We start from the raw sequence: 21961 nt of genomic DNA, 5'->3' as shown, positions 1-21961 counted from the left end.
TTTGTCTTGGGTCCTGGGTGTCCCATCCCCCGCAGCTACATGAAATCTATTGCAGAGTCTGGCCAGGGTTTCTCTATCTTGGCAGCTGGAAGTGTGTGGATTTTAATACCCAGAATTCCCCAGGCAACTTGCAAGGGCTAAAAATGTCTTAATTAGAGAATGTAACTTGATATTGTGAATCATTCCAGGAAGGCTGGGAAACTTCCAAACTAGTGCCCAGAGTTATTTTAAACATGTGCAGGTGAACCAATTGAGGCTTAAGCTAGATAAAGCCAGATAAAGTGGGACCAGGATATGCAGATTTGAGATAACCCTGGAAAGCCAAGGGGGCCTTTTGGGAATCCACACTAAGTAGAAAGAAAGTGACCAAAAAGGTGGAGTCAGGCTCAAAAAACAGCTACCAGCCAATCATGGTCCAAACTGCTTGAACTTTAAGACTGGGAACCTTTCAAGGGACCCACATCAATAAGGAGGACTGACATCTGGGGAGTGTCAAGGCAAGTGTGTCTGTGTGTGTGTCTGTGTCTGTGTGTGTGTGTGTGTTAATTTTCATGACAGACCCAAACATCCACTTATTCTCCTAAGCCCGTCTCTTGACTTGCTTATAAGGATGATAAGGAGAACAAGAAGATGCCAAATAAAAAGATAGCAGAGAGGAAGGTAATTTCTAGCCTTCAGTGAATTGCAGTAAGAAAAACAAATGTAGTGTTCCCCACTCCAATGAGTAATTCCTGCCCCTGACATTAAGCCAGCCTCTGCTTTACATCATAGTTTGAGTACCAATTGCCTTATCACGGCCAGATTCCCCAACCTCTCTGCTTATGGACTGGAAGCGAAAGTCCTGGAGCTGGATTTCCCCCAGATTGGTGGTGGGTATTTCAAAGGACGGCTTGGGGAACAAGCTCAGGGGCCTCCTGGGGGGGGAGCCTGCGATGGGCTACACGAGGCCCACCCACCCCCATCACCTGGGTTTGGATATCGTCCCCCGTCACAATGTTGCCAACTGCTCTCAAAGCTGGGGAAGCCACTTTGTAGTCGCTGTGCCTGTGTGCAGAAGAAGACAACAACACACTCAACGTTAAGTTTAACCTCGCTTATTCATCGAGAATGCATTCCATCAGAGAAGAGAGCCTCGGTGGCGCAGTGGTTAGAGTGCAGGGCTACTTCTGCTGACTGACAGCTGCCTGCAATTTGGCAGTTCGAATCTCACCAGGCTCAAGGCTGACTCAGCCTTCCATCCTTCCGAGGTGGGTAAAATGAGGGCCCAGATTGTTGGGGACAAGAAGCTGACTCTGTAAACCTCTTAGAGAGGGCTGTAAAGCACTGCGAAGCGGTATATAAGTCTAAGGGCTATGGCTATCAGAGACATCCCAGTAAAGTCTGCTTGTGCAAAGCCAGGACTCAATCCAGGAAACCCCATAGAGGCCAGTGGGAGAATCAAGGAAGTCCCTCAACTGTTAACTCAGCTGAAATCCACCACATGCTCCTCTGGGCTGCTGGCTGAGGAGGCTCAGCAACATCTGGAAGGCTATGCACCTCTTATGACCAAGGTGCATTACACCCAGTCCCTGCTTTCGTTAACATGTTCAGGCTAGGCCAAAGTCTGGAGCACCAGAGTCAAGGTTCCCATGTCAAATAACAGTCTTAAGCTACAGATTCTCTGGAATTCAGGTAGTCCTGGACAGAAGGTCATAATAGAGACGGGCATTACGACCAATGGTTCGCTATGGATATGTTTTGCCAAAATGTTTTCAGCAAAACCATCATAAAATGCATTCAAATGGCCATGGGACATGCAAGTGCTATATATGCAACCATGTTGCCGGATGCCCAGAGTCTGGACATATGACCAGGCTGGGGTCCTGTCCGTCAGAATCAATTCACAGGGCTGGAGGGCGCCTTGAGGGTCTTCTAATCCAATCCCCTGCCCAAGGTAGGAGACCTTGTACCAACTTGGACAAATGACTGTCCAAGCTTCTCTGTCTAAGCTTCTCAAGAACCTTCAGAGACGGAACACTTTGAATCCAGGTCCTAAGTCCCCTTTTGGGGGTCAGTTGTAACTTGAACGGTCGCTAAGCAACTAGTCATAAATCCAAGATTACTTCTAGAAAGCTGGACCTGCACACAGCAGAAGTTTGCTAAGCAGCTCCCCCATCCTGGCCCTTTGGGTGGATTCCAGCTGCTTCGATGTGCTGGGATTGATACAGTCCCACCTACTTGGAAACACTAGATTCAGGAGGGGTTAAGCTAGGACTTCAGTGCATCCCCTCCAGCTCCCACCTTCCCTCAAGCTCTCCCAAATGTGCCTCAGTTCACTCAGCCCCCTTCCGATCTATTCCACTGGGGATGGGGGTGTAGGGGGATGGCAGGGACACCTGCACTGTTCTATCGTGATGGCAGATTGCAGCAATCTTTTGTGTGCGATGTGCGTTCCCACCATCCTCTCCCCACCTAGGAACTGGCTGAACCCTCTGCTGATGCTACCCCATATTTTAAAAGAAAGGAAACTGCCTCAGTATCATGACACAGATTAGCATTTGTCCTCTTTTGAAAACCAGATCGACTTCAGCTACACCAATTAATGTGTCAGAAAATATTCAAGTGTAATTGTGAAACTGATTTAACTTGAAGAAGGCACATGACCCACTCTCAACTTTGTAAGGCAGTCCAGGGAAGAAGCATGCCCAGATGTGCTAGCAGTGCTTAAGCTTTTATTCACAGAAACACGCACGCCTGAAGTCCACTTCTCCCCCTTCAGCTTTCTAGTCCAAAAACCCAGGGAGGACCCTCCCAAAGCATTTCCCACCCACCCCCTCCTTCCGTGAGGGCACAGCTGCCTCTTAGCCCAGGGCTGCCTTTCCTGCAGCTTCTCCTGTCTCCCGAGGTCATTCCGACACAAGACTCTTCGCATCCGATTTCTCAGAATGAACACAGTTCGTAAACTATTATTTGTGGCATATGTGAATCGAGCCAATTACTCAATAAGCTATATAGCTAAGCAAACCATAATTCAGCACTTTTACACTTACATTAGCAATTCCACCAGTCGCCGGCACACTCCTGAATCTATGACCGCCTGGATTTTCTCATTGGGTCCATCCGACAGATAGGAAAGTGCCCAGCAGGCATCTGCCAGCAAGTCTGAGTCACTGCTGAAGAGCAGGCGAGACAAAACTGGCAAACAGGACGACACCTGCACAAAAGCACAATTGCAAGAGACCGTGAGAAGAGCGGCCCAAGAGATCAAGAGGAAGTTTCAGGCATTTCAGCAGTTCTTCACGGAGCTTTAGGTGTGCAAGATCAAATCTTGCATTTCATGCTCAACTCAGAAGTACAGTTTGCGTATTCAAATCGGTGCTTCATGCTATACTCACATTAAACACTTATTTTAGAGCGGATACATCACTCTCCTGTCCACAGATGCAGCAGTTTATTTATTTCATTTAGTGTATGGCATATCATACATGGACTAGCATTATATATTAACATTTCATCTACATTAGTAAAACACCAAAAAATATAAATGTTAAAAAATACTGATGATCTAGGCCAGGGGTGTCCAACCTTGGCAACTTTAAGACTTGTGGACTTCAACTCCCAGAAAAGCAAAGCTGGCTGAGGAATTCTGGGAGTTGAAGTCCACAAGTCTTAAAGTTGCCAAGGTTGGACACCCCTGGCCTAGGGAAGTGCAGAGCATCATTTATATTTTAAAAATCAGCTACTGGACCAGTTTTGACAGCTGGAACCCTGCAGTCACACTGAGAGGAGGATGCCAGGCGGCACTGATACGGAGAGTCCTGGCAGACGCCGTACGAGGTGTGAATCCTATTCAGGATTGTCCCTGGCTGACGTGGCAGTTCAAAGCCTGATACCCTTTTTTTGTGGGGTCACCAATACGTCTTCCTGTGTCTGGGCACCCAGAGGCCCATTTGGCTTTCCACTGGGAACCAATGTTAAAGTTCCTGGGCAGATGTTGTGCAAGGGCCAGTGAGGGCTTCCTGGATTTGAGACTTCTGCTGATAAAGGAGGAAGGTCGGCATGTCCTGGTAGGAGTGAGTTGTTCATAGTTTCCCTGCGTTCTCTCAATGGTACATCTAGAAGCCAGCTAAGTCAGAGTGGTTTTAATACATCTGCTTACAATCCTCAGCCCCGGAACCAGCAAATCCGGGGGCTAGACGGGAGACAGACTGTATCTGTCCTCAGTGTGGAAGGGATTGCCCCTCTCGAATTGGCCTTTTTAGCCACACTAGAATGCCGTTTTAGAACCTCTCTTCAGAGCACGATACCATCGTCTCTTGAGACGGAAGGATCCCAATTCAGTATTATAACCCTCATGTCGCTGAGTCCGTCATCTCACGAAGGCAGCTGCTAAGCCCTACAGGGGCTCCATATTCTGCTGTGGAGTAGCCCACCCTAGTGCTGATGATCCTAGGGTGGCAGCTGAAGCTCCCCATTTAGTTCCAAAGACTTTCTGGACTATGTTATTTCTCGCATTGATTTTTGCCACCATATTCTCTAGGTGTATCTTATAGAAGACAGCCCGGTCCAATTTTATCCGAAGGTAGCTTGGGTGGGGATTACAGGGGAATATGTTGCTCTTTAAGTAGACCTTTGCTAGATACAGCAGTAACTCTGGCTTGGAATTATTACTCACAACGGTTATCTAGTCTGTTGGATAATAAAATACTAAACTTTGTACAAGTTGCTCAACCTGCAACCAGCATTATCAGGGCTGAAGTTACAATGAACACCTGCCCAAAGGTATATGTTTTATTGTTTTCACACATACTACACTTAAGGTGCTTTTAAACGCAAGAAGGAGAGCTAAATGATAGGAGTCTAGACAAAGCAGAGTTTCTCAACTGTGCTGGCTGGGGAATTCCAGGAGTTGAAATCCACCCATCTTCCAATTGCCACGGTTGAGAAAGTCTGTGGAACACAAGAGAGGCCTGTGGCTGGGAAAATAAAGTAATACACATTTGGACCATACCTTCTCAAACTCTGGGGGTGGGTACTTCCCTCTGCAGAGATTCGACAAAGCCCAGACCGCATTTCGTGTCATCGTCAACCTAGTAGATTTTGTGAGGAGCCTAAAATATAACCAAACGATGCTTAAGTCCACATTACAGCCTTTGGCTTAAACCAAGCTAGAATTTCTCCCAGGGGCTACTCACAACAATAGAGGAGGAAGGATGCCACAATTTAGGACATAGTCACGGCAGGCAGAGCTGTCTCCAGCGATGTTCCCCAATGCCCAGACAGCCTGGAAGAAGAGCAGGGGCTTCAGGACTCAGTTCTTGAGATATGTTCAGAGCAACATCGAACAGGTCAAGTCAGGCTCAATCAGGCCTTGCAAATGAATCGCTGACTGTAGCCACTCCCATCTGTTTGTTATTATTGTGATGAACACAGTGCAAAATAGTCTAGGCAACTTTCTCAACCTAGCAGCCCTAGCACAGGGAGGAAGACTGGACAATGCATCCCCCTGCAGCTGTCCCTCTACACAGCTACTGCTCCGTGTTTGATTAGTTCACCCCATTCTGTAACCCAAGACTTTCAATAGCTATTGTGGGTCTATCCTTCTTTCTTGCCAACTGGCCCAGCTCTCATGCCATACAAAGCAGCTTGCATTACCCTGGGCAGTCCGACATATCTGTGACATCACAACAGCAGCAGAGCCCGAAGGTTAGACACTGAGTCCCGGGGTAATAAGAGAGGCAGTTGGTTCCTCTTAGGGTTGTTGTGAGAATAAACTGAGGGAAGGAGCCCTACCCCAATGTATGCTGCCTTCCAGGGGAAAGGCAAGTGATCAGTGTGATGTAATTACACCATAATTAGACCGTGGGACATAGAGTAACAGGGCTGAAAGGGACCCTGAAGGTCCTCTAGTCCAGCCCTCTGATCGAGCAGGAGGTCCCACACCATTCCAGACAAATGGCTGTCCAGTCTCTTCTTAAAGGTCTCCAGTGACGGAGCAGCCACAGCTTAAATACAACTGGAAACCTACAATGTGGTGGGATAGTTGAAAGTGTAGACAAGCGATGCAAAGTGGCTAGTTCACAGTCAAAAACATTTCCAAGCTCCAGATACCTCCCTCCTTAAACAAACAAATTTTAAAAACACTCAAATCTTGTGAGAATCAGTCATTTCAATGATTTTTTTAACTGGGAAGCTGGTGCCCTTTTAGGACACCATTGATCGCGTTTTGTTCACGACTTGAGCTGGCTGTCCTGCCGCAGAACAAAAGCTCAGTCGGTAGCCCAGGTCTGAGCCTCACCTGCTCTTGGACATCTTCAAAATCAGCACTCAGCAATTCGATGAAGATCGGGACTGCCCCCGCCTCAATCACTATCTTAGTTTGTAGGGAGTTACCTGAGGCGATGTTGGTTAATGCCCACGCAGCTTCAAACTGGAAGAGAAGTAGCCAGTGAACGACTGACTCCCGTGGAGGTCCACAATCAATGAGACAAAAGTTGCTTTGGGATTGAACAGATCAAACTGGGGTTCCCATTTGTTCCTTGGGGGGGAGTTGGGGGGGACGGGGAGGGAATCATTCCACAAGACAAAATAATTCAGAAGTGAGACCTCCTAACTCTGGCTGCCACTTCTAACCTGCCATTTCAACCAAAACCTTCCAGAGGACCATTATCTGCGGAGGAAGGTGTGCACCAGCTCCAGAAGCCATCAAATAGATCCCATTTCACTGACACCAGTGAGGAATTCTCTTGTGGCAAGATGGCAACAGCCTCTTTGAATGGCAGCTCTTCCTTCAGTGGTGCTGCTGCCAGTCTTCTACCCCCACCCACCCCTTGCACAATGAACCTCCCCCACCCGAGCATGCAAATCAAAGGCAGAGGCGCAACTGAGGAGGGGCTGCCTGTTTGCCACCACTCACAAGACCAAAACCAAGGAGAAAAGCTGGAAGGAGGCCAACCAGACCAGGAAGGCAGAAGAAAGCCAATACAGAGTTGGATCCCGATGGAACCACTGGTGTCTGGTTCTCAACCCTAAACTGCCCTTCAGGAAGGATTCTTTATATTAAAGCATGATTAGTAATGTACATCTTTCTGAAGGACTGATAGTCTATAATTATTCAGGAATAAAGAACTAATAACAAAGTATTTCCTTTCACACATATCCCTTAACAAAATACCCTATGGCAAGGCTCTTCAAACTTGGCAAGTTTAAGACTTGTGGGCTTCAACTGCTGGAATTCCTGAGCCAACATGACTGGAGGAGGAATTCTGGGAGTTGAAGTCCACAAATCTTAAAGCTGTCAAGTTTGAAGACCCTGCCCTATGGTATTAATCCACAGTGGATTATGGCTTCAGTCAAACTTGCAGACTTTGAAATAGTCATACAACAATGGTTTTAAACTTTAACTAGTAATTTTATTAAATATTATAGCCATAAGTGTCTACTTTTGGTGTTGTTTTGTCTTTGGTCAATTGGATCACGACCACCAGCATAAGCAGGACAAAGAAAGAGCAAGCTGTACAGTTGATTAAGATCTCCAAAGAGCCAGCCCAAGAAACAGCTGGCCCTCCTCTTACCTGTAGCGTGCTGTTTTCACTTCTCTTGAGGAACTCAACAAACCTGTCCACAACTCCCTGAGTACTTATCACCTCATCAATTGGAGGATTGGGCTCTAAAATAAAATTTAAAAAGAAATGGAAGGGAGGGAAAGTTAAATATGTATCAAACAGTATTGCATAAGGCTTGCCTATCGTTTGGGAGAGTGGGGATAACTCTGTGCAGACATGCCATCACCAACATGACACATTTAATCTCTCCATCTAACTGCCTGCCCACTTAAGTCTGTGATTCTGTACAATACAACGTATGCTTGCATTGTATCCATGTTTAGCCAAGTACGTTCATTACACACTACTGGGCACGTCAAAGCCTAACTGCTGAAATTTAAGGCATTTAAATAAAGTTATTTGTAATTCAGTACAGTTAAAAAATGAGCAGCTCAGATAGTCTGCTACTATTAGATTTCATCTCTTCAGTCTACCCACCTATAGAAAATTTTCAGATGTTTCTGGCAAAGTATTTGAACAAGAAATATATCTTGAGGGTCTAACAGAAACACTAAGTTAATCTCACCAACTTTTCAGAGTTAAATGTACCTTTTGAAAGAAGCTTCCTGAATCGCTGGGTAGTTACTAACTGAAGATCAGGATCTTCAGAGAACAACATTTTCACCATCTCCATTGTGATCACACCCTCCTGAAAAGATCAGATGTTAATCCACCCATCACCAAATTCAATGCCCGCCTTTCATAACAATTCTCAAACTTTAGATTTACTTCAGGACTATTCCAATTTTCAAGGAGAAGATCCCAGGCTAGGGTTAAGAAGAAAGACATCTAAATCCCAGAAAATTCTTTTAAAAACCTTCCCAGAAATACAATAAGGTATATTGTACCAAAGCAGATAAAATGGGTCCCCTAGCCCAAGGATGGAGAACCTGAAGTCCTGCAGGGGTAACCCACAAATCCCCTTTTCTAGCTCGAACCCGATTGCCAATGCTCAAAATGAAATTAGCAGGATGATTTCCTTAGCTTTTGAGACAGAAAATATTGACTAAGTACATGGAAGTTTTTTAGTATCTGTAGATGTCTTACTGATATTGACCGAGAGAGAGAAGTAAGAAGGAAGCACACTCTACTTACACTACCAATTGTAGAGCTGACCGAGGAATCTACCAGGGGACTGTCAAACATAGAAGCATCTTCATTAATGAGCTCCACATTCCTCCTTTTAAAGAGCTGCAATGGAAAATGAATGAAATTATAAGGGGAACAAACCAAACCCTGATCCCAAGCGGTCATTCGCAGATTGCTAAACAGCTCCTCTGCACTTCAGTGTTGTAACCCAACATTGGTAACCATCCCATCCCACCTTTTGATCTTTCATCAAGCAGAACCCCATCTCCTAATTGATGCTTTCTGTTCTGCAAGTAGGGCATCTATTGGTGGCTTAACTGAAAAACAGCTTGACGTGATTATTCTTATTCTTTAACACTATTACAAGGCAGAACCATCCTGGAGCCAGGTCGCACAAGGGCTTGGCACTCACGATCTACAAATGTAGAGGGACACACCCATTTCATACTCCCTATCACAAGTCACTCCAACCATTCTCATGGCTTCATTTCTCTAAACGGTTCTTACCCCTTCAACTACCAACTGCATATAAGTGATATATAGAATTTATATGAAATACATACACATGCCCAAAGTATTTTAACAGAAAAGAACCCAACAGAAAATACTATTGCTTTGCACCAAGTGTCAGCAGGCCTAGGGCAGCCTCCTCCTTCCTTTTTCTGAAGATCAACCAGAACCAGACATACAACAAAGCTTGCACTTTAGAGTTAAGCCATGAGATGCCTCTGAACAGCTGCTCACAGCCCAGAACCGCTCTCATTAACCCTTTTGTCATCCACAATGCAACCTTCTGGTTTCACTACCAAGCAGACACACATTTTTCTCGCTAGTTGAGCAAGTAGGCCGTGGGAGTGCCAGGAGCCAGAAATTTACCCTGGTTTATATTCTAAGATAGCAGTTTATTAGTAGATCCTGAACAACCTTCAGCCCACTCTATAATACAAGTAGTTCTTGACTTATGACTGGCTGCTTAATGACCATCTGAAGTTACTATGTGTCAGCTGGTGCTCCGTTCAAAATCCAAGAAAGAAATACTTAGACTCTTGTAATTAGAGAAAATATATCTTTTACTGGAAATCAGTGGTAGCAACAAGAAAATTCTGAATCTGGGGATATAAGCACGTACATCACATATATCAAGGGAGTGAAATGTTCCCACCCCCAATAATTCAAACGGTTCTTCCAATTAAAAGTTGTGAACTTCATCATGTGGACATCTCCAGGTGGTGATGATTAGTTGACCTTGGCTTATTCAGATAAAGGTTTGCAGTTGCACAGAGAAGAGAAAGCTAAGCAGGAATTAGAAACCCTCCCCAGTTTATACAATATCAGTTAGTAACACTTTCAGCTCACGTCCCATACAGTTCCCCCTTCCACCCCCCATTACTCATGACAGCCAGAAAGAAGCAAAGGAAAGGAGGAAGATCTTGAAGGCTGACACTATGGACATCCAAAAGGTACTGACTGTATAACCGAGTTCCGACAGCTGCACGCACCCCATTGTCACTTGACCGCATCTGGTTCCTCAGCGACTAACCCGATTGATGGACATTTGAAGCATCTGACAGTTATGTGACAGTGATCTGTGTTTTTACAAAAGTGCCCCATAGAGAACAATGGGTTTCACTTAACAACCACAACATTTATTTAACAACTGATGCAAAAAGGGTTGTAAAATTAGATCTGGTCACACAATGTCCAACTTTACAGCCACAATTTATGAGCATAATGGGCAAGCTTCATTACTTTCATAAGTCGAGGATTATCTGTATTGCACAAAGAAGAGTCAGCCTATTACAGCTGTTCATAATTTAAAGAATATTTAAATAATTTTACTGGATTTAATTTGCTTCATTTTTATTGCTTTCCAAACCTCAAAAGCATAAATAATTTTAGCTTAATTTTATTACTACTAGCAGGAAAGATTCTTTAATTGCCCTTCTCCCATTTCCTGCTACAACACAGCACCAGAAATGAAATGGTATAGGGACTTTTGCTTAAGCAAGGAGTTAGAAGACCTCAACGGTCCCTTCCAACTCTGTTACTCTGTTATTATCTGTTTTGCTGCTCTTCAAAGCATTGACTGTCAAGTACCAGATAAGCCCCAAATGACAAGCAGAAACAATTCTTCTCCCTCACTCCAGGCCTTGGAGAGGGCAATCAAAAGAGGAAGCAGGGCTCCCTTACCTGCTGCTCCCGTTTCTGTTTGCGTAGCTGGATCCCCTCCTCTTCTCTCCTCCGGCGCATCTCCTCTGGGTTCAAAGCTTTGTTTTTGTAACTTTTCATTCTGTAGTTGTTCTCTTTTGCTGGGCTCGCCATGGTTTCTGCAGGCCAGGAAAAAAAAACACAGACACCAACTTTTTTTTTTTTTTTTTGCATTATCAATAGAAAATAGGCTACTCACATTATGCCCTGGAGCTGAAGGACACCAAAGGATGTTTTCATCTGGAGGCCTGTTCAGATTCTGCAATGAGTCACTCCACTGCATTAATCTGAACAAATCCTTGGTTTTACCTATACACCCTAAAACCCTTCAACATTTTTCAGTTTTACAGGGCCTTTTTAATTAATCTGTACAAATACGATTAGGTGAAACTTGGTTTCAGTAACTGCAAGAGGGATCTTGGAGTCTTAATGGACAAACACTTAAATAGGAGCCAGAAGGGTACAGCATCCATCCAAAATGCCAAAGGCTGCATCAACAGAGGGATAGAATCAAGATCACACAAAGTGTTAGTACTGCTTTGTAAGGCCTCGGTAAGAGCACACTTGAAATACTCCATCGGTTTTGGTCGCCGCAATATAAAAAAAGATGTTGAGAGTCTGGAAAGAGTGCAAAAAGCAACTAAGATGCTGACTCTCTTGTTTTGGAGCCCACTCATTTTGGTATACTTAAAAGAACCTCCAACTGATGGTTTAAAAAAATACCTTCAATGTCCAATTTAGCCCAATATAAGCTTTAAACTCCATTTATTCTATTTTGAATTTGCGTGCTACAAAACATCAATAGGAAATTGTATTACTTATCTCTAAATTTAAATACTGTGATCTTGAGACAATAACTAGAGATCAAGTTTGGGTTTTCTGGGATTGCCCAAAACCTGCTTATGGGATTAAATGCAGAATTGGAACTCACAGGTAATATCCATACACATAACAATCTGTCTTCCAATCAGAAAGACCAAAAGGCTTCCTCTCTAGCAATCAATGGCCAGATGAGCAGAGATTAAGACCAAGATGAACACTAGAACAGCAACTGTTAACAGGCCAGATATCTTGCTTTTCTTTTTCTTCAAATTAGATGTTTTAACATTCTTTTACTGTTCTAATGCTTTTTATTACTGTTCTTATTGTTTTAACGTATTTCTCAAATTTTAATTGTAATATATGTTTTGAATTGTGAGCTGCCCAGTCATCTGCTGAGATGGGCGGCTACAGAAATCAAATCAAATAACTCAAACAAACAATACCCCAAGCAAGGAACCACCACTTCAGACAAACAAGCTAATGGTAAACAACAAACCAATCAAGGAAGCATCAGGTCCAATCCCACCAACACTGACTGAGCAAACCCTACTCCTTACTAGCACTGATGGTGTTATCTAGTTTGGTAATGAAGTGTCTGCAAGAAAACTACCCAGCTCAGAGAGCACAAAAGACCCAACAAACTCTGGGCTTATTGGTTACACCCGACACGATTTCTCAAGAAATCAGAAGGGAGAAGGCAATGGAGACATGGGCACCAAGGAAAAGCTTTATCCTAAACCTGTATCCAGGGGTCCTGGGTGGATAATAAAGGCATCCTGTTTATACACAGGTTGGTAACATCCAAAGTTGGAAACAGAGCCACCATAGCCTACAGTACTTATCTCAATCCTCCTCTACTCACAAGCCACTAGCCTTTTAATTAGTCCTGCTCCCTGGAGTTCCCTTGCCATATTTTCAGCATGAAATCAGATACAAACAACTTTAGAAACTTTTTCTGGAGTTCACAATGCAACTGCATATTTGCAGCATCTGTTTCTATTTAGACCAATTATTTGCTAAGTCTTGCTTAACTAGGTAACATTCTAAACTCCAAAGAACTTTTCATGCAAGATTAAGAAACCTAACAATGAAATTGTTGAGCAGGTGAGACAATCATTCTGCAAACTGGGAGAAAAAAAGGAATAAACAAACACAGTCAACATATGTCACATTCTTCATTATTGAACTCAGTAGATATCTGTCTTTGAAGTATCTCTAAAAGAAAACTTTGCACTTTCCAGTGTACAATGACCAGCATATTGTAAGAATGGCTCACTGGTTTAAATGAGTATGACTATGTTACGTGTCATCTTTAAGAATTACTGCTGGAGGAAATATAAGAGGGAGGGGAGGCATCCGGCAAGAGAAGCCATCTGCAAACGCCAGCAACAGAACAGGCAAGCTGCGTTAGACAAAGTAAGCCAGGAAAAGCCAGAATTCAGCAGGGGCCAAACATGTGGCCAATACCATAGAATAAAGACTGAAACTACCATTACCTGATTTTCCTAACCTGAGAAAGCTTAAGTCCCAGGCCAGCCATTTTTACTGAAGCACATCCACAGTGTCTGCTTCAAATTTTTCACTGTACAAGCTGAGTGTGTCCAGCCCTTCATGCAGAGAAAGGCTGGAGAGAAAGGGTGAACCCCATTCCTAGGCTTCTGGTCCAATTCCCTTATAGTGTCATTAGCGGCCCAAAAAGAAAAAAAGTAAATGGGAAAGTAAGATGGGCTCAAAATCCATTCTGGTCACATAACCCAAAGAGAAACTCCCTTCCTTTTTTCTCAGAAGGCTTAAAAATTCCTGGCCTATTTTATTATCAATTTTGATCACAAATAAGCCACAGAACAGTTATTCAAACTGATACTTCAAAACTCATCCATTAAAATTAAAACATTAAAACCAAAAATACACAAAGCTCATCCTAAAACCAGTGGTTAATACCAAGAGTCTTATTTATGCCAATCAATGAGCTCACCTGAGGACCCACAGCCTGTCTCCACATGAGACTTAGCCAAATGGCTCGAATTCATGTTACTGCACACAGACTGACTCCAGTTCATGTATTCATACCTGCATTTTGTGGGAAGGGAAAATCAACACATACAGTAATCGAGCTACTGAAGAGAGTGTTTTGGAAATCAGGAACACTACCTCTGTTCAATTTAATTCCTTTAAAATTGTATTTAACCTGGCAACAATACTGATTAAATGTATACACAATTATTCAAATTATTTCCATTTTCACTCTTTGGACCCACCCAATCTCCCAAGCGATCTGTCCCAGAACTCGTACCTTCCCACATTTTACTGAAAGGTCTCTGTAATCCAGAACCAATACTTTACCAGCTCCCTGTTCCTGATCTGAACAAGCACAGCATTGCTACTTTATGATGTAAGCTGCCAAGAACTGCTTGATGAGGCAGCAGACAAATACATGCAACAAATAAATACGTGCCATTAGCTAATCTCTCCCAGACAACAAGAAAAAGCTGCAGTAAGTGAAAAGCTATGCTTTTGCTAAACAAACAAATCCAATCATATCCCACATTTCAATGGCATAGAGGCCAAGCACCAATGCTTGCTTCCGGCAAAGTGCATGCTCCATTAGTCTAACATGACCTGTATATTATGATATCTCTTGTCACCTCCACCTTAAACCCTGGTTTACCTCTGTTTTTCAACCGAACAAGAAAACTCCTTAATTGCTGCAAAGCTAGAAAAAACTGTCACAAACACAAAGTCACTACATATCCAAGGGCCAGAATAAAACAGGGCTGGGAAGAAGGGGAAAAGAATGTGATTTGGATTATAAAAAACATAAGAAATTAGAACACACTATGGTTTTCATATGCACAGCCTTGTAAATAGCAAAAACAAAAACAGTACGTCCAAGAATGAAAGCAAAAAACAGACAGCATGCAAGATAACCATCATGTAACCATGACCAAGTTAAAAGTGATTACTTCCTTCTAGAATTGCTCATAAGCTGCCCAGGGACAGGCAAGTAAAAGTTAATAAATAGCAGTGCAAGCACTTGTCAATTTACACCCCTTGGAACAAACCTCCCACTCCTCAAGTTTGTTCCATAGACTTTTTTAAACAACTTAAAGATGGTGAAGGCAAAATAGGAGTCGGAAAACTGGTAAGAGACCAGGCTTATGAGGAAATTAAAGAAACAGTGGCTGTCCTCATTTCCCCATTCAATTCAGACACACCATGTATTGTTTCTTACTTAACATGTTATATGTGCCAAACTGTATATACATTTATATAATTTATTTTTGGAGAACATTGATTCATTTACAAATGAATCATTTCACAAAGCATCCAAAATCCCACAGAGGGACTTCGGGAGTGCCAGGGACCATCTGCCAAGCTGGGGAAGCTCCCCAGGGCTTCTCCTCAATGCAAGAGAGGGAAGAGAACAGCCTGCCCTTTCTCTCCCAAAATTTTTAGCCTCTCTGGAGCCCGGTCACAGTCCCTCCTGCCCACCCACCCAGCTCACAAAGGCTAGCTAGACCCAGACATCCAGACAAGGCAGCATTCGACAGCACAAGCTGGCTTCTGTGTGAGGGAGGATGGAGAAGCATGCAGAGGTTGGGGACGTCATCACCAGGTTAAGAAAAGTGGGCCATCCTTTCGTCAACCAGTTGCATGAGTCCAGGCAAAAGTCTGACAGCAGCCTGGAGGAGCCTCTTTGCCAGCCATTCTGGCAAACAGCAGAAGCAACAATCGTATGGTCACAGTGACAGCACAACATTACAAATTTGGTGGCATGATGCTCTCTAAGACTGTTCAGCTTCTGTGTCACAAAATATAGGTGACAATTTAAAAATATGCTGATTATATTCACCAACTACAGGTGAAACTCGAAAAATTAGAATATCGCGCAAGTTCATTTATTTCAGTAATGCAACTTAAAAGGTGAACCTAATATATGAGATGGACTCATTACATGCAAAGCAAGATAGTTCAAGCCGTGATGTGTCATAATTGAGATGATTATGGCTTACAGCTCATGAAAACCCCAAATCCACAATCTCAGAAGGTTAGAATATTGTGAAAAGGTTCAATATTCTAGGCTCAAAGTGTCCCACTCTAATCAGCTAATTAAGCCATAACACCTGCAAAGGGTTCCTGGGACTTTAAATGGTCTCTCAGTCTGGTTCAGTAGGAATCACAATCATGGGAAAGACTGCTGACCTGACAGTTGTGCAGAAAACCATCCTTGACACCCTCCATAAGGAGGGAAAGCCTCAAAAGGTAATTGCAAAAGAAGTTGGATGTTCCCAAAGTGCTGTATCGAAGCACATTAATAGAAAGTTGTGTGGAAGGGAAAGGTGTGGAAGAAAAAGGTGCACAAGCAGCAGGGATGACCGCAGCCTGGAGAGGATTGTCAGGAAAAGGCCATTCAAAAGTGTCGGGGACTTTCACAAGGAGTGGACTGAGGCTGGAGTCAGTGCATCAAGAGCCACCACACACAGACGGATCCTGGACATGGGCTTCAAATGTCGTATTCCTCTTGTCAAGCCGCTCCTGAACAACAAACAACATCAGAAGCATCTTACCTGGGCTAAAGACAAACAGAACTGGTCTGTCACTCAGTGGTCCAAAGTCCTCTTTTATGATGAGAGCAACTTTTGCATCTCATTTGGAAACCAAGGACCCAGAGTCTGGAGGAAGAACGGAGAGGCACACACTGCAAGATGCTTGAAGTCCAATGTGAAGTTTCCAGAGTCTGTGTTGATTTGGGGAGCCATGTCATCTGCTGGTGTTGGTCCACTGTGCTTCATTAAGACCAGGGTCAACGCAGCCGTCTACCAGGAGATTTTGGAGCACTTCATGCTTCCTTCCGCAGACGAGCTTTATGGGGATGCTGACCTCATTTTCCAGCAGGACTTGGCACCTGCCCACACTGCCAAACGCACCAAAACCTGGTTCAATGACCATGGGATTACTGTGCTTGATTGGCCAGCAAACTCGCCTGACCTGAACCCCATAGAGAATCTATGGGGCATTGCCAAGAGAAAGATGAGAGACATGAGACCGAACAATGCAGAAGAGCTGAAGGCCGCTATTGAAGCATCCTGGTCTTCCATAACACCTCAGCAGTGCCACAGGCTGATAGCTTCCATGCCATGCTGCATTGAGGCAGTAATTGCTGCAAAAGGGGCCCAAACCAAGTACTGAGTACATATGCATGCTTATACTTTTCAGAGGTCCGATATTGTTCTATGTACAATCCTTGTATTATTGATTGCATGTAATATTCTAATTTTCTGAGGTTGTGGATTTGGGGTTTTCATGAGCTGTAAGCCATAATCATCACAATTATGACACATCACGGCTTGAACTATCTTGCTTTGCATGTAATGAGTCTATCTCATATATTAGTTTCACCTTTTAAGTTGCATTACTGAAATAAATGAACTTTTGCACGATATTCTAATTTTTCGAGTTTCACCTGTAGGAAGTCACTTTTTATGAAACTTTTTATTCAAAACACCTCATGTGCATAGAGAAGCCACAACATACAGAATGGTTTTTCAACTAATTGTGACCAGCTCAACCCACCCATTTAACTGATTTGTTCATGTCCAGATACAGGTAGTCCTCGACTTACGACCAAAATTATGAGCCCAAAATTTATGTTAAGTGAAAATTTGTTAAGTGAATTTTGACCACTTTACAACCTTTCTTACCACAGTTGTTAAGTGAATCACTGCAGTTGTTAAGTAACATGTTTGTTAAGTGAATCAGGCTTCCCCATTGACTTTGCTTGACGAAAGGTTGCGAAAAGTGATCACATGACCCTGGGATGCTGCAATGAATGAAGCAGTTGCCAAGCATCGGGATATTGATCACATGATCACTGAGGTTGTAACTCTGAAAAACAGCTGTAAGTCACTTCAGTGATGTTGTAACTTTGAACGGTCATTAAATGAACTGTTGTAAATCAAGAACTACCTGTACATAACCGCATAGTCTTGCTTTTGCAATTGCCCCCCACATATCCTTAATATAAAATTCAAACTACCTTGTACCATCCAGACCTGGTGGACCTAAATTCCCAGCCCATAAGTCTGAGAATTATGAGCTGAACTTTCAATACAACTGGAGAGTATAGAGTTGAGGGAGGTTGCCTTAGGCTTAGATGGATTAGGATTTTCTCAAAATCACAAAACAAACTCCAAGCTTGATATTTCTGTAACTGCACAATTCAAAAGATATTCCTGAATGGAAAGATTTCAAGGAAACAAGAAGAGAATATTTCAAGTATTCTTCTTTCCTGTAAACTTTATTTCATAATTATAACTGATAAATATAGGATACTAAGAATTTGAATAGACTCCTAAGTTACTGAGTATTTTGTAAGCTTACTGGTAGGAAACTGCTTTTAAAACTGTTTTTAGGACATAAAAGAATAGCACCAACTCTGGCTGCTATGCCCATTTAATTCCTTGTTATTAAGGGACATTTTTTAGGAAACTGGAAAAACTACACAGCACCTTTTTAATAATCCATTTTAAATTAGCTTTCTTGTCCACTTCCTCCAGGACATATAACATGGCATTACACAATAAAGAAAGAAAAGAAACATAACAAATTAATCCAACTGAATAAAAGGAATGGAGTCTCACATGTTATCCCTGAAAGGGTTCTCTACGACTACGTGGAGCCAGTATGCAGAGGCAATCAAGCTTTTCTCGACTCAGAACCACAGTTCAAATCTTCTATTGCTAAGAAAGACATTTGTGTGAATTTTGCTCTATTTAAAGATGTTTCTTGCCAGTTAAGTGAATCACTGAAGTTGTTCAATTAATAACATTGCTGTTAAGTGAATCTGGCCTCCCTATTGACTTTGCTTGTCAGAAGGTCGCAAAAGGCATTCACACAATCCCAGGACACTGCAACCGTCATTAATATGAAACAGTTGTCAAGCGTCTGAATTTTGATCACGCGACCACAGGGATGCTGCAATGGTCATAAGTGTGAAAATAGTCAGAAGTCATTTTTTTCAGTGCCATTGTAACTTTGAATGGCCATTAAATGAGTGGTTGTAAGTTGAGGACCACCTGCAAGAAAGGACAGAGATAGTCACAGAATTCATTTGCCCCCTGGTTGTGTTTCCTTTCCTCAATTTCTACTACCTTGTAACTCTATTGTCAAGGTCTTTAAATTATGCTTGGGGGGGAAAAAGCACAGAGGGGACTGATCTATTGGTCTCATGATTCTGAGAATGCTGTGAAGGATAATACCCATTTGAAGGACTCAAATAAATTACTGAGGGCTTCACCACCTTGTCCCCATTTGCCATAATTGCTTACACAATTCAGAGCCCTCTTCTCTAACCCTGTAATGCCCCCTTTGTCAGATGACTGATTATTTTAAAGCCTCAAGTGGAGGCCCTTCCTAAGATATTTATTAGCATGCAGAGGTAGCCCATATTTGTCTCCTAAAATTACTGAGAACAGCATATAGATGTGCCACACCCAAGAACTTCCCCCACAGCATCACTGCACATCGGTGTAAATATACCCTAAACTGACTTACAGACTACAGAAATCAACAGTGATTGCCTTCGTTATATCTTTCACAGACTGGTAAATTATTATTATCCAGTCATGTCTGCAAACTTAAGATCTCCCATCAGGAAAAATGCTAACTGAATGTGCTAATAAATCAATAATAAATGAAATTGGTGAGATTCTGATTTTGAGGCATAAAAAGGCAACACGCCCTTTCATTTCCCCTCTCTGATACAGACCTGTAGACTCCCAACAAGTCACAACTTTCAGCACTTCTGCAACACTCCTAAGCAGGTTCAATGATTGAGCCTTGTATACAAAAGCTGCATTTTCCCCAAGTAAGCCCCCCCCCCCCCAAGGGCACCAGCAAGAAAATAACCCCCCTGATCTATCACCGTATTTTATGGTGTTTGTATCCTCATACAAAAATTATTGTACGTGTTACATAATTGCATATGATGCAGAGCACATTTTTTGTTATATTTATATAGAAGGTATTTCTTAGGCTAGAGCAAGAGTCTAGCTAGACACAACGACCGTTTTTCCCCAAACGCCATCACTCTGCTAAACAAATAATTCCCTCAAACACTGTCCAACTATTTACAAAGTCTGCACTACTATTACTATTAATCTTCTCATCACTCCTTATTGCCCATCCCCTCCCACTTGTGACTGTACTTTGTCGCTTGTATCCTAATGATTTATACTGACTGTTTCTAGCATGATTTGATCGCTTATTGTACCCTGTGGCTATTATTAAGCGATGTACCTTATGATTCTTGACTCTTGACGAATGTATCTTTTCTTTTATGGACACTGAGAACATTTGCACCCAGACAAATTCCTTGCGTGTCCAACCACACTTGGCCAATAGAGAATTCTATTCTATTTAAACTTGGCCACTTTAAGACTTGTGGACTTCAACTCCCAGAATTCCTGAGCTAACATGACTGGAGGAGGAACTCCGAGAGTTGAAGTCCGCCAGGCTTAAAGCGCCCGGTTGGAGACCCCTGCACAGTAGCCTAATGGCGCAAACGCCCCCCCAGTAATGGCAGTTGAGGCTCCCCTCATGCCCCCGTCTTTCAAAGCCCTTCCGGGCCCAAATCCCATTCACCGCATCGCGCCAAGCCTTGCGGCGCCTCGGGAGCGAAAAGGCCCGCGGCTCCCTCCTCAGGCCCGGCGCCCACGGACGCCCCTCGGGTTTCCAAGGAGGCCCGTTCGGGAAGTTTCCTCGGGAAACGGGAACGGGGGAAAGGAGCCTCTGGAAGGGAAAGCGGGCACCGGCGGGGCGGCCTCGGAGCCTGGGCCCAGCGTCTCCCGCCGGGCGCTTGGCCGCCCTGCGCGGGACCTTCGGGGTGGGAGCGGAGGCGAGAAGCTCAGCGGAGGAGAGGAGGAAGGAGAGGCAAGACGGCTCCGAGGGGGCTCCTTCCCCCGTATTCACCCCAGCCCCTCCGAGCAGCGCCCCGCCGACTGCTTACTCGGCCTCCCGGCAGGACTGCGGCCGGAACGTCGCTCTTTCCCCCCACAACCCGGAGGCCCAGCGCTCCGCCGGGGTCCGCAGGACGCGGCGGGACGAGGGCCGGCCTTGCTGTCGCCGGCGCCTTCGGACGCCTCGCCGGCCACGCCCCTCCGCCCGGAGCCGCCGCCAGACGCGGGGGGGGCGGGCGGGCGGCTGGGCTTCCGGGGCGTGATGCGCGGGAGGGAGGGCAAGGGGAGAGAGAGAGAGAGAGAGAGAAAGAGAGAGAGACTCCGCCGGCCGCCTCACCCATCTCCGCCGCCGCTCCGTCCCGTACCTCCTTCGCCGACAATATGGCGGACAAGCCAATGGGCCAAGGCACCAAGGCGGAGCTTAATAGAGGAGCGACGGCGGCCGAAGCGGGACAGCATGCGCGCCACGAGCCTTCGCGCCCGAAGCTCCGCCCCCGCCCCGCCGTTTGGCTGGGATCACGGCGGCTCGGGGCTGAGGTTGCGAGCGAAGCCCTGGTGGGGACCGGAGCCGCGCGCGACCCCTGCCCTCGCGGGACGGCCGGCTGCCCGGAGGCGGTTCATGGGGGGAGGAGGCGGGGAAACCCGCCCAGAGGGACGGAGAGAGGCTCTCCTCCTCACTTTCCTCCCGGAAAATAATTTTTTTTTTAAATTTAATTGTTTTATTTTGCAATTTTTAAAAATCAAATTTTAGAAAAGGCTCATCTCCCTCACATAAAGATTCTGGGCACAAACTGTATACAATATAAAAAATTTAAAATAGAGGCAAGGATAGTTAAAATGTGACATTAAAAATAATTAAAACTTAATGTAAATGCTGGGAGAGAAAGACTCTAACCCAGGGCTCTCCAAACTTGGCCTAAGACTTGTGGACTTCAACTCCCAGAATTCTCCAGCCAGCATAGCTGATAAAGAGTATATGATCGTAGGGTTGGCTCATAGCTTGCTGGAGAATTCTGGGAGTTGAAGTCCACAAGTCTTAGAGAGGCCAAGTTTGGAAACTTCTGGGAGCCCCAAGCAAGATGGTGGGGAAGATCTTTTCAAAGGCCCAGGAGAGGAGACACCACCATCCCATTCACCTCTGTGGGAGAATATCAGTACTGGAGTATTGTTAATCGCAATTGATTGGTTAAACAAGGTATTTACTATATCTTTTTTAAAAGCTGGCCTTTTAAAAATATTTTTTAAATGATTTTTATTGTTTTCCACCAGTACAAATCAAATTTACATTTTCAACAGCATTTG

The 21961-nt window shown here is 44.2% G+C and overlaps 1 protein-coding gene across 6 annotated transcripts in view; it reads right to left on the bottom strand.

Moving 5' to 3' along the window:
- The window catches only part of KPNA6 (karyopherin subunit alpha 6), a 30211-nt gene extending 8926 nt beyond the window's left edge, over positions 1-21285 (bottom strand). The window contains exons 1-10 of one of the 6 annotated variants that reach the window (XM_087970275.1): positions 21025-21285; positions 10863-10999; positions 8679-8774; positions 8133-8232; positions 7554-7648; positions 6278-6409; positions 5175-5263; positions 4991-5090; positions 3030-3193; positions 966-1044 (exon numbers count right to left, since the gene is read on the bottom strand). In XM_087970275.1, coding sequence (XP_087826401.1) covers positions 966-1044; positions 3030-3193; positions 4991-5090; positions 5175-5263; positions 6278-6409; positions 7554-7648; positions 8133-8232; positions 8679-8774; positions 10863-10999; positions 21025-21118 — 1086 coding nt within the window. In that variant the 5' untranslated portion in view covers positions 21119-21285. Of the gene's footprint in view, positions 1-956; positions 1045-3029; positions 3194-4990; positions 5091-5174; positions 5264-6277; positions 6410-7553; positions 7649-8132; positions 8233-8678; positions 8775-10862; positions 11000-11079; positions 12067-20996 lie in introns of those variants that run through there. The other 5 variants (XM_026673711.2, XM_087970276.1, XM_087970274.1 and 2 more) reach the window with 5 other exon arrangements.
- Positions 21286-21961: the final 676 nt, after the last annotated feature.

Source organism: Notechis scutatus, chromosome 8 (assembly GCF_049901735.1).
Source record: "Notechis scutatus isolate UNSWTSFEM ecotype Mainland chromosome 8, rNotScu1.2, whole genome shotgun sequence".
NCBI classification, from domain to species: domain Eukaryota; kingdom Metazoa; phylum Chordata; class Lepidosauria; order Squamata; family Elapidae; genus Notechis; species Notechis scutatus.
This window is presented reverse-complemented; position numbering and strand designations above follow the sequence as displayed.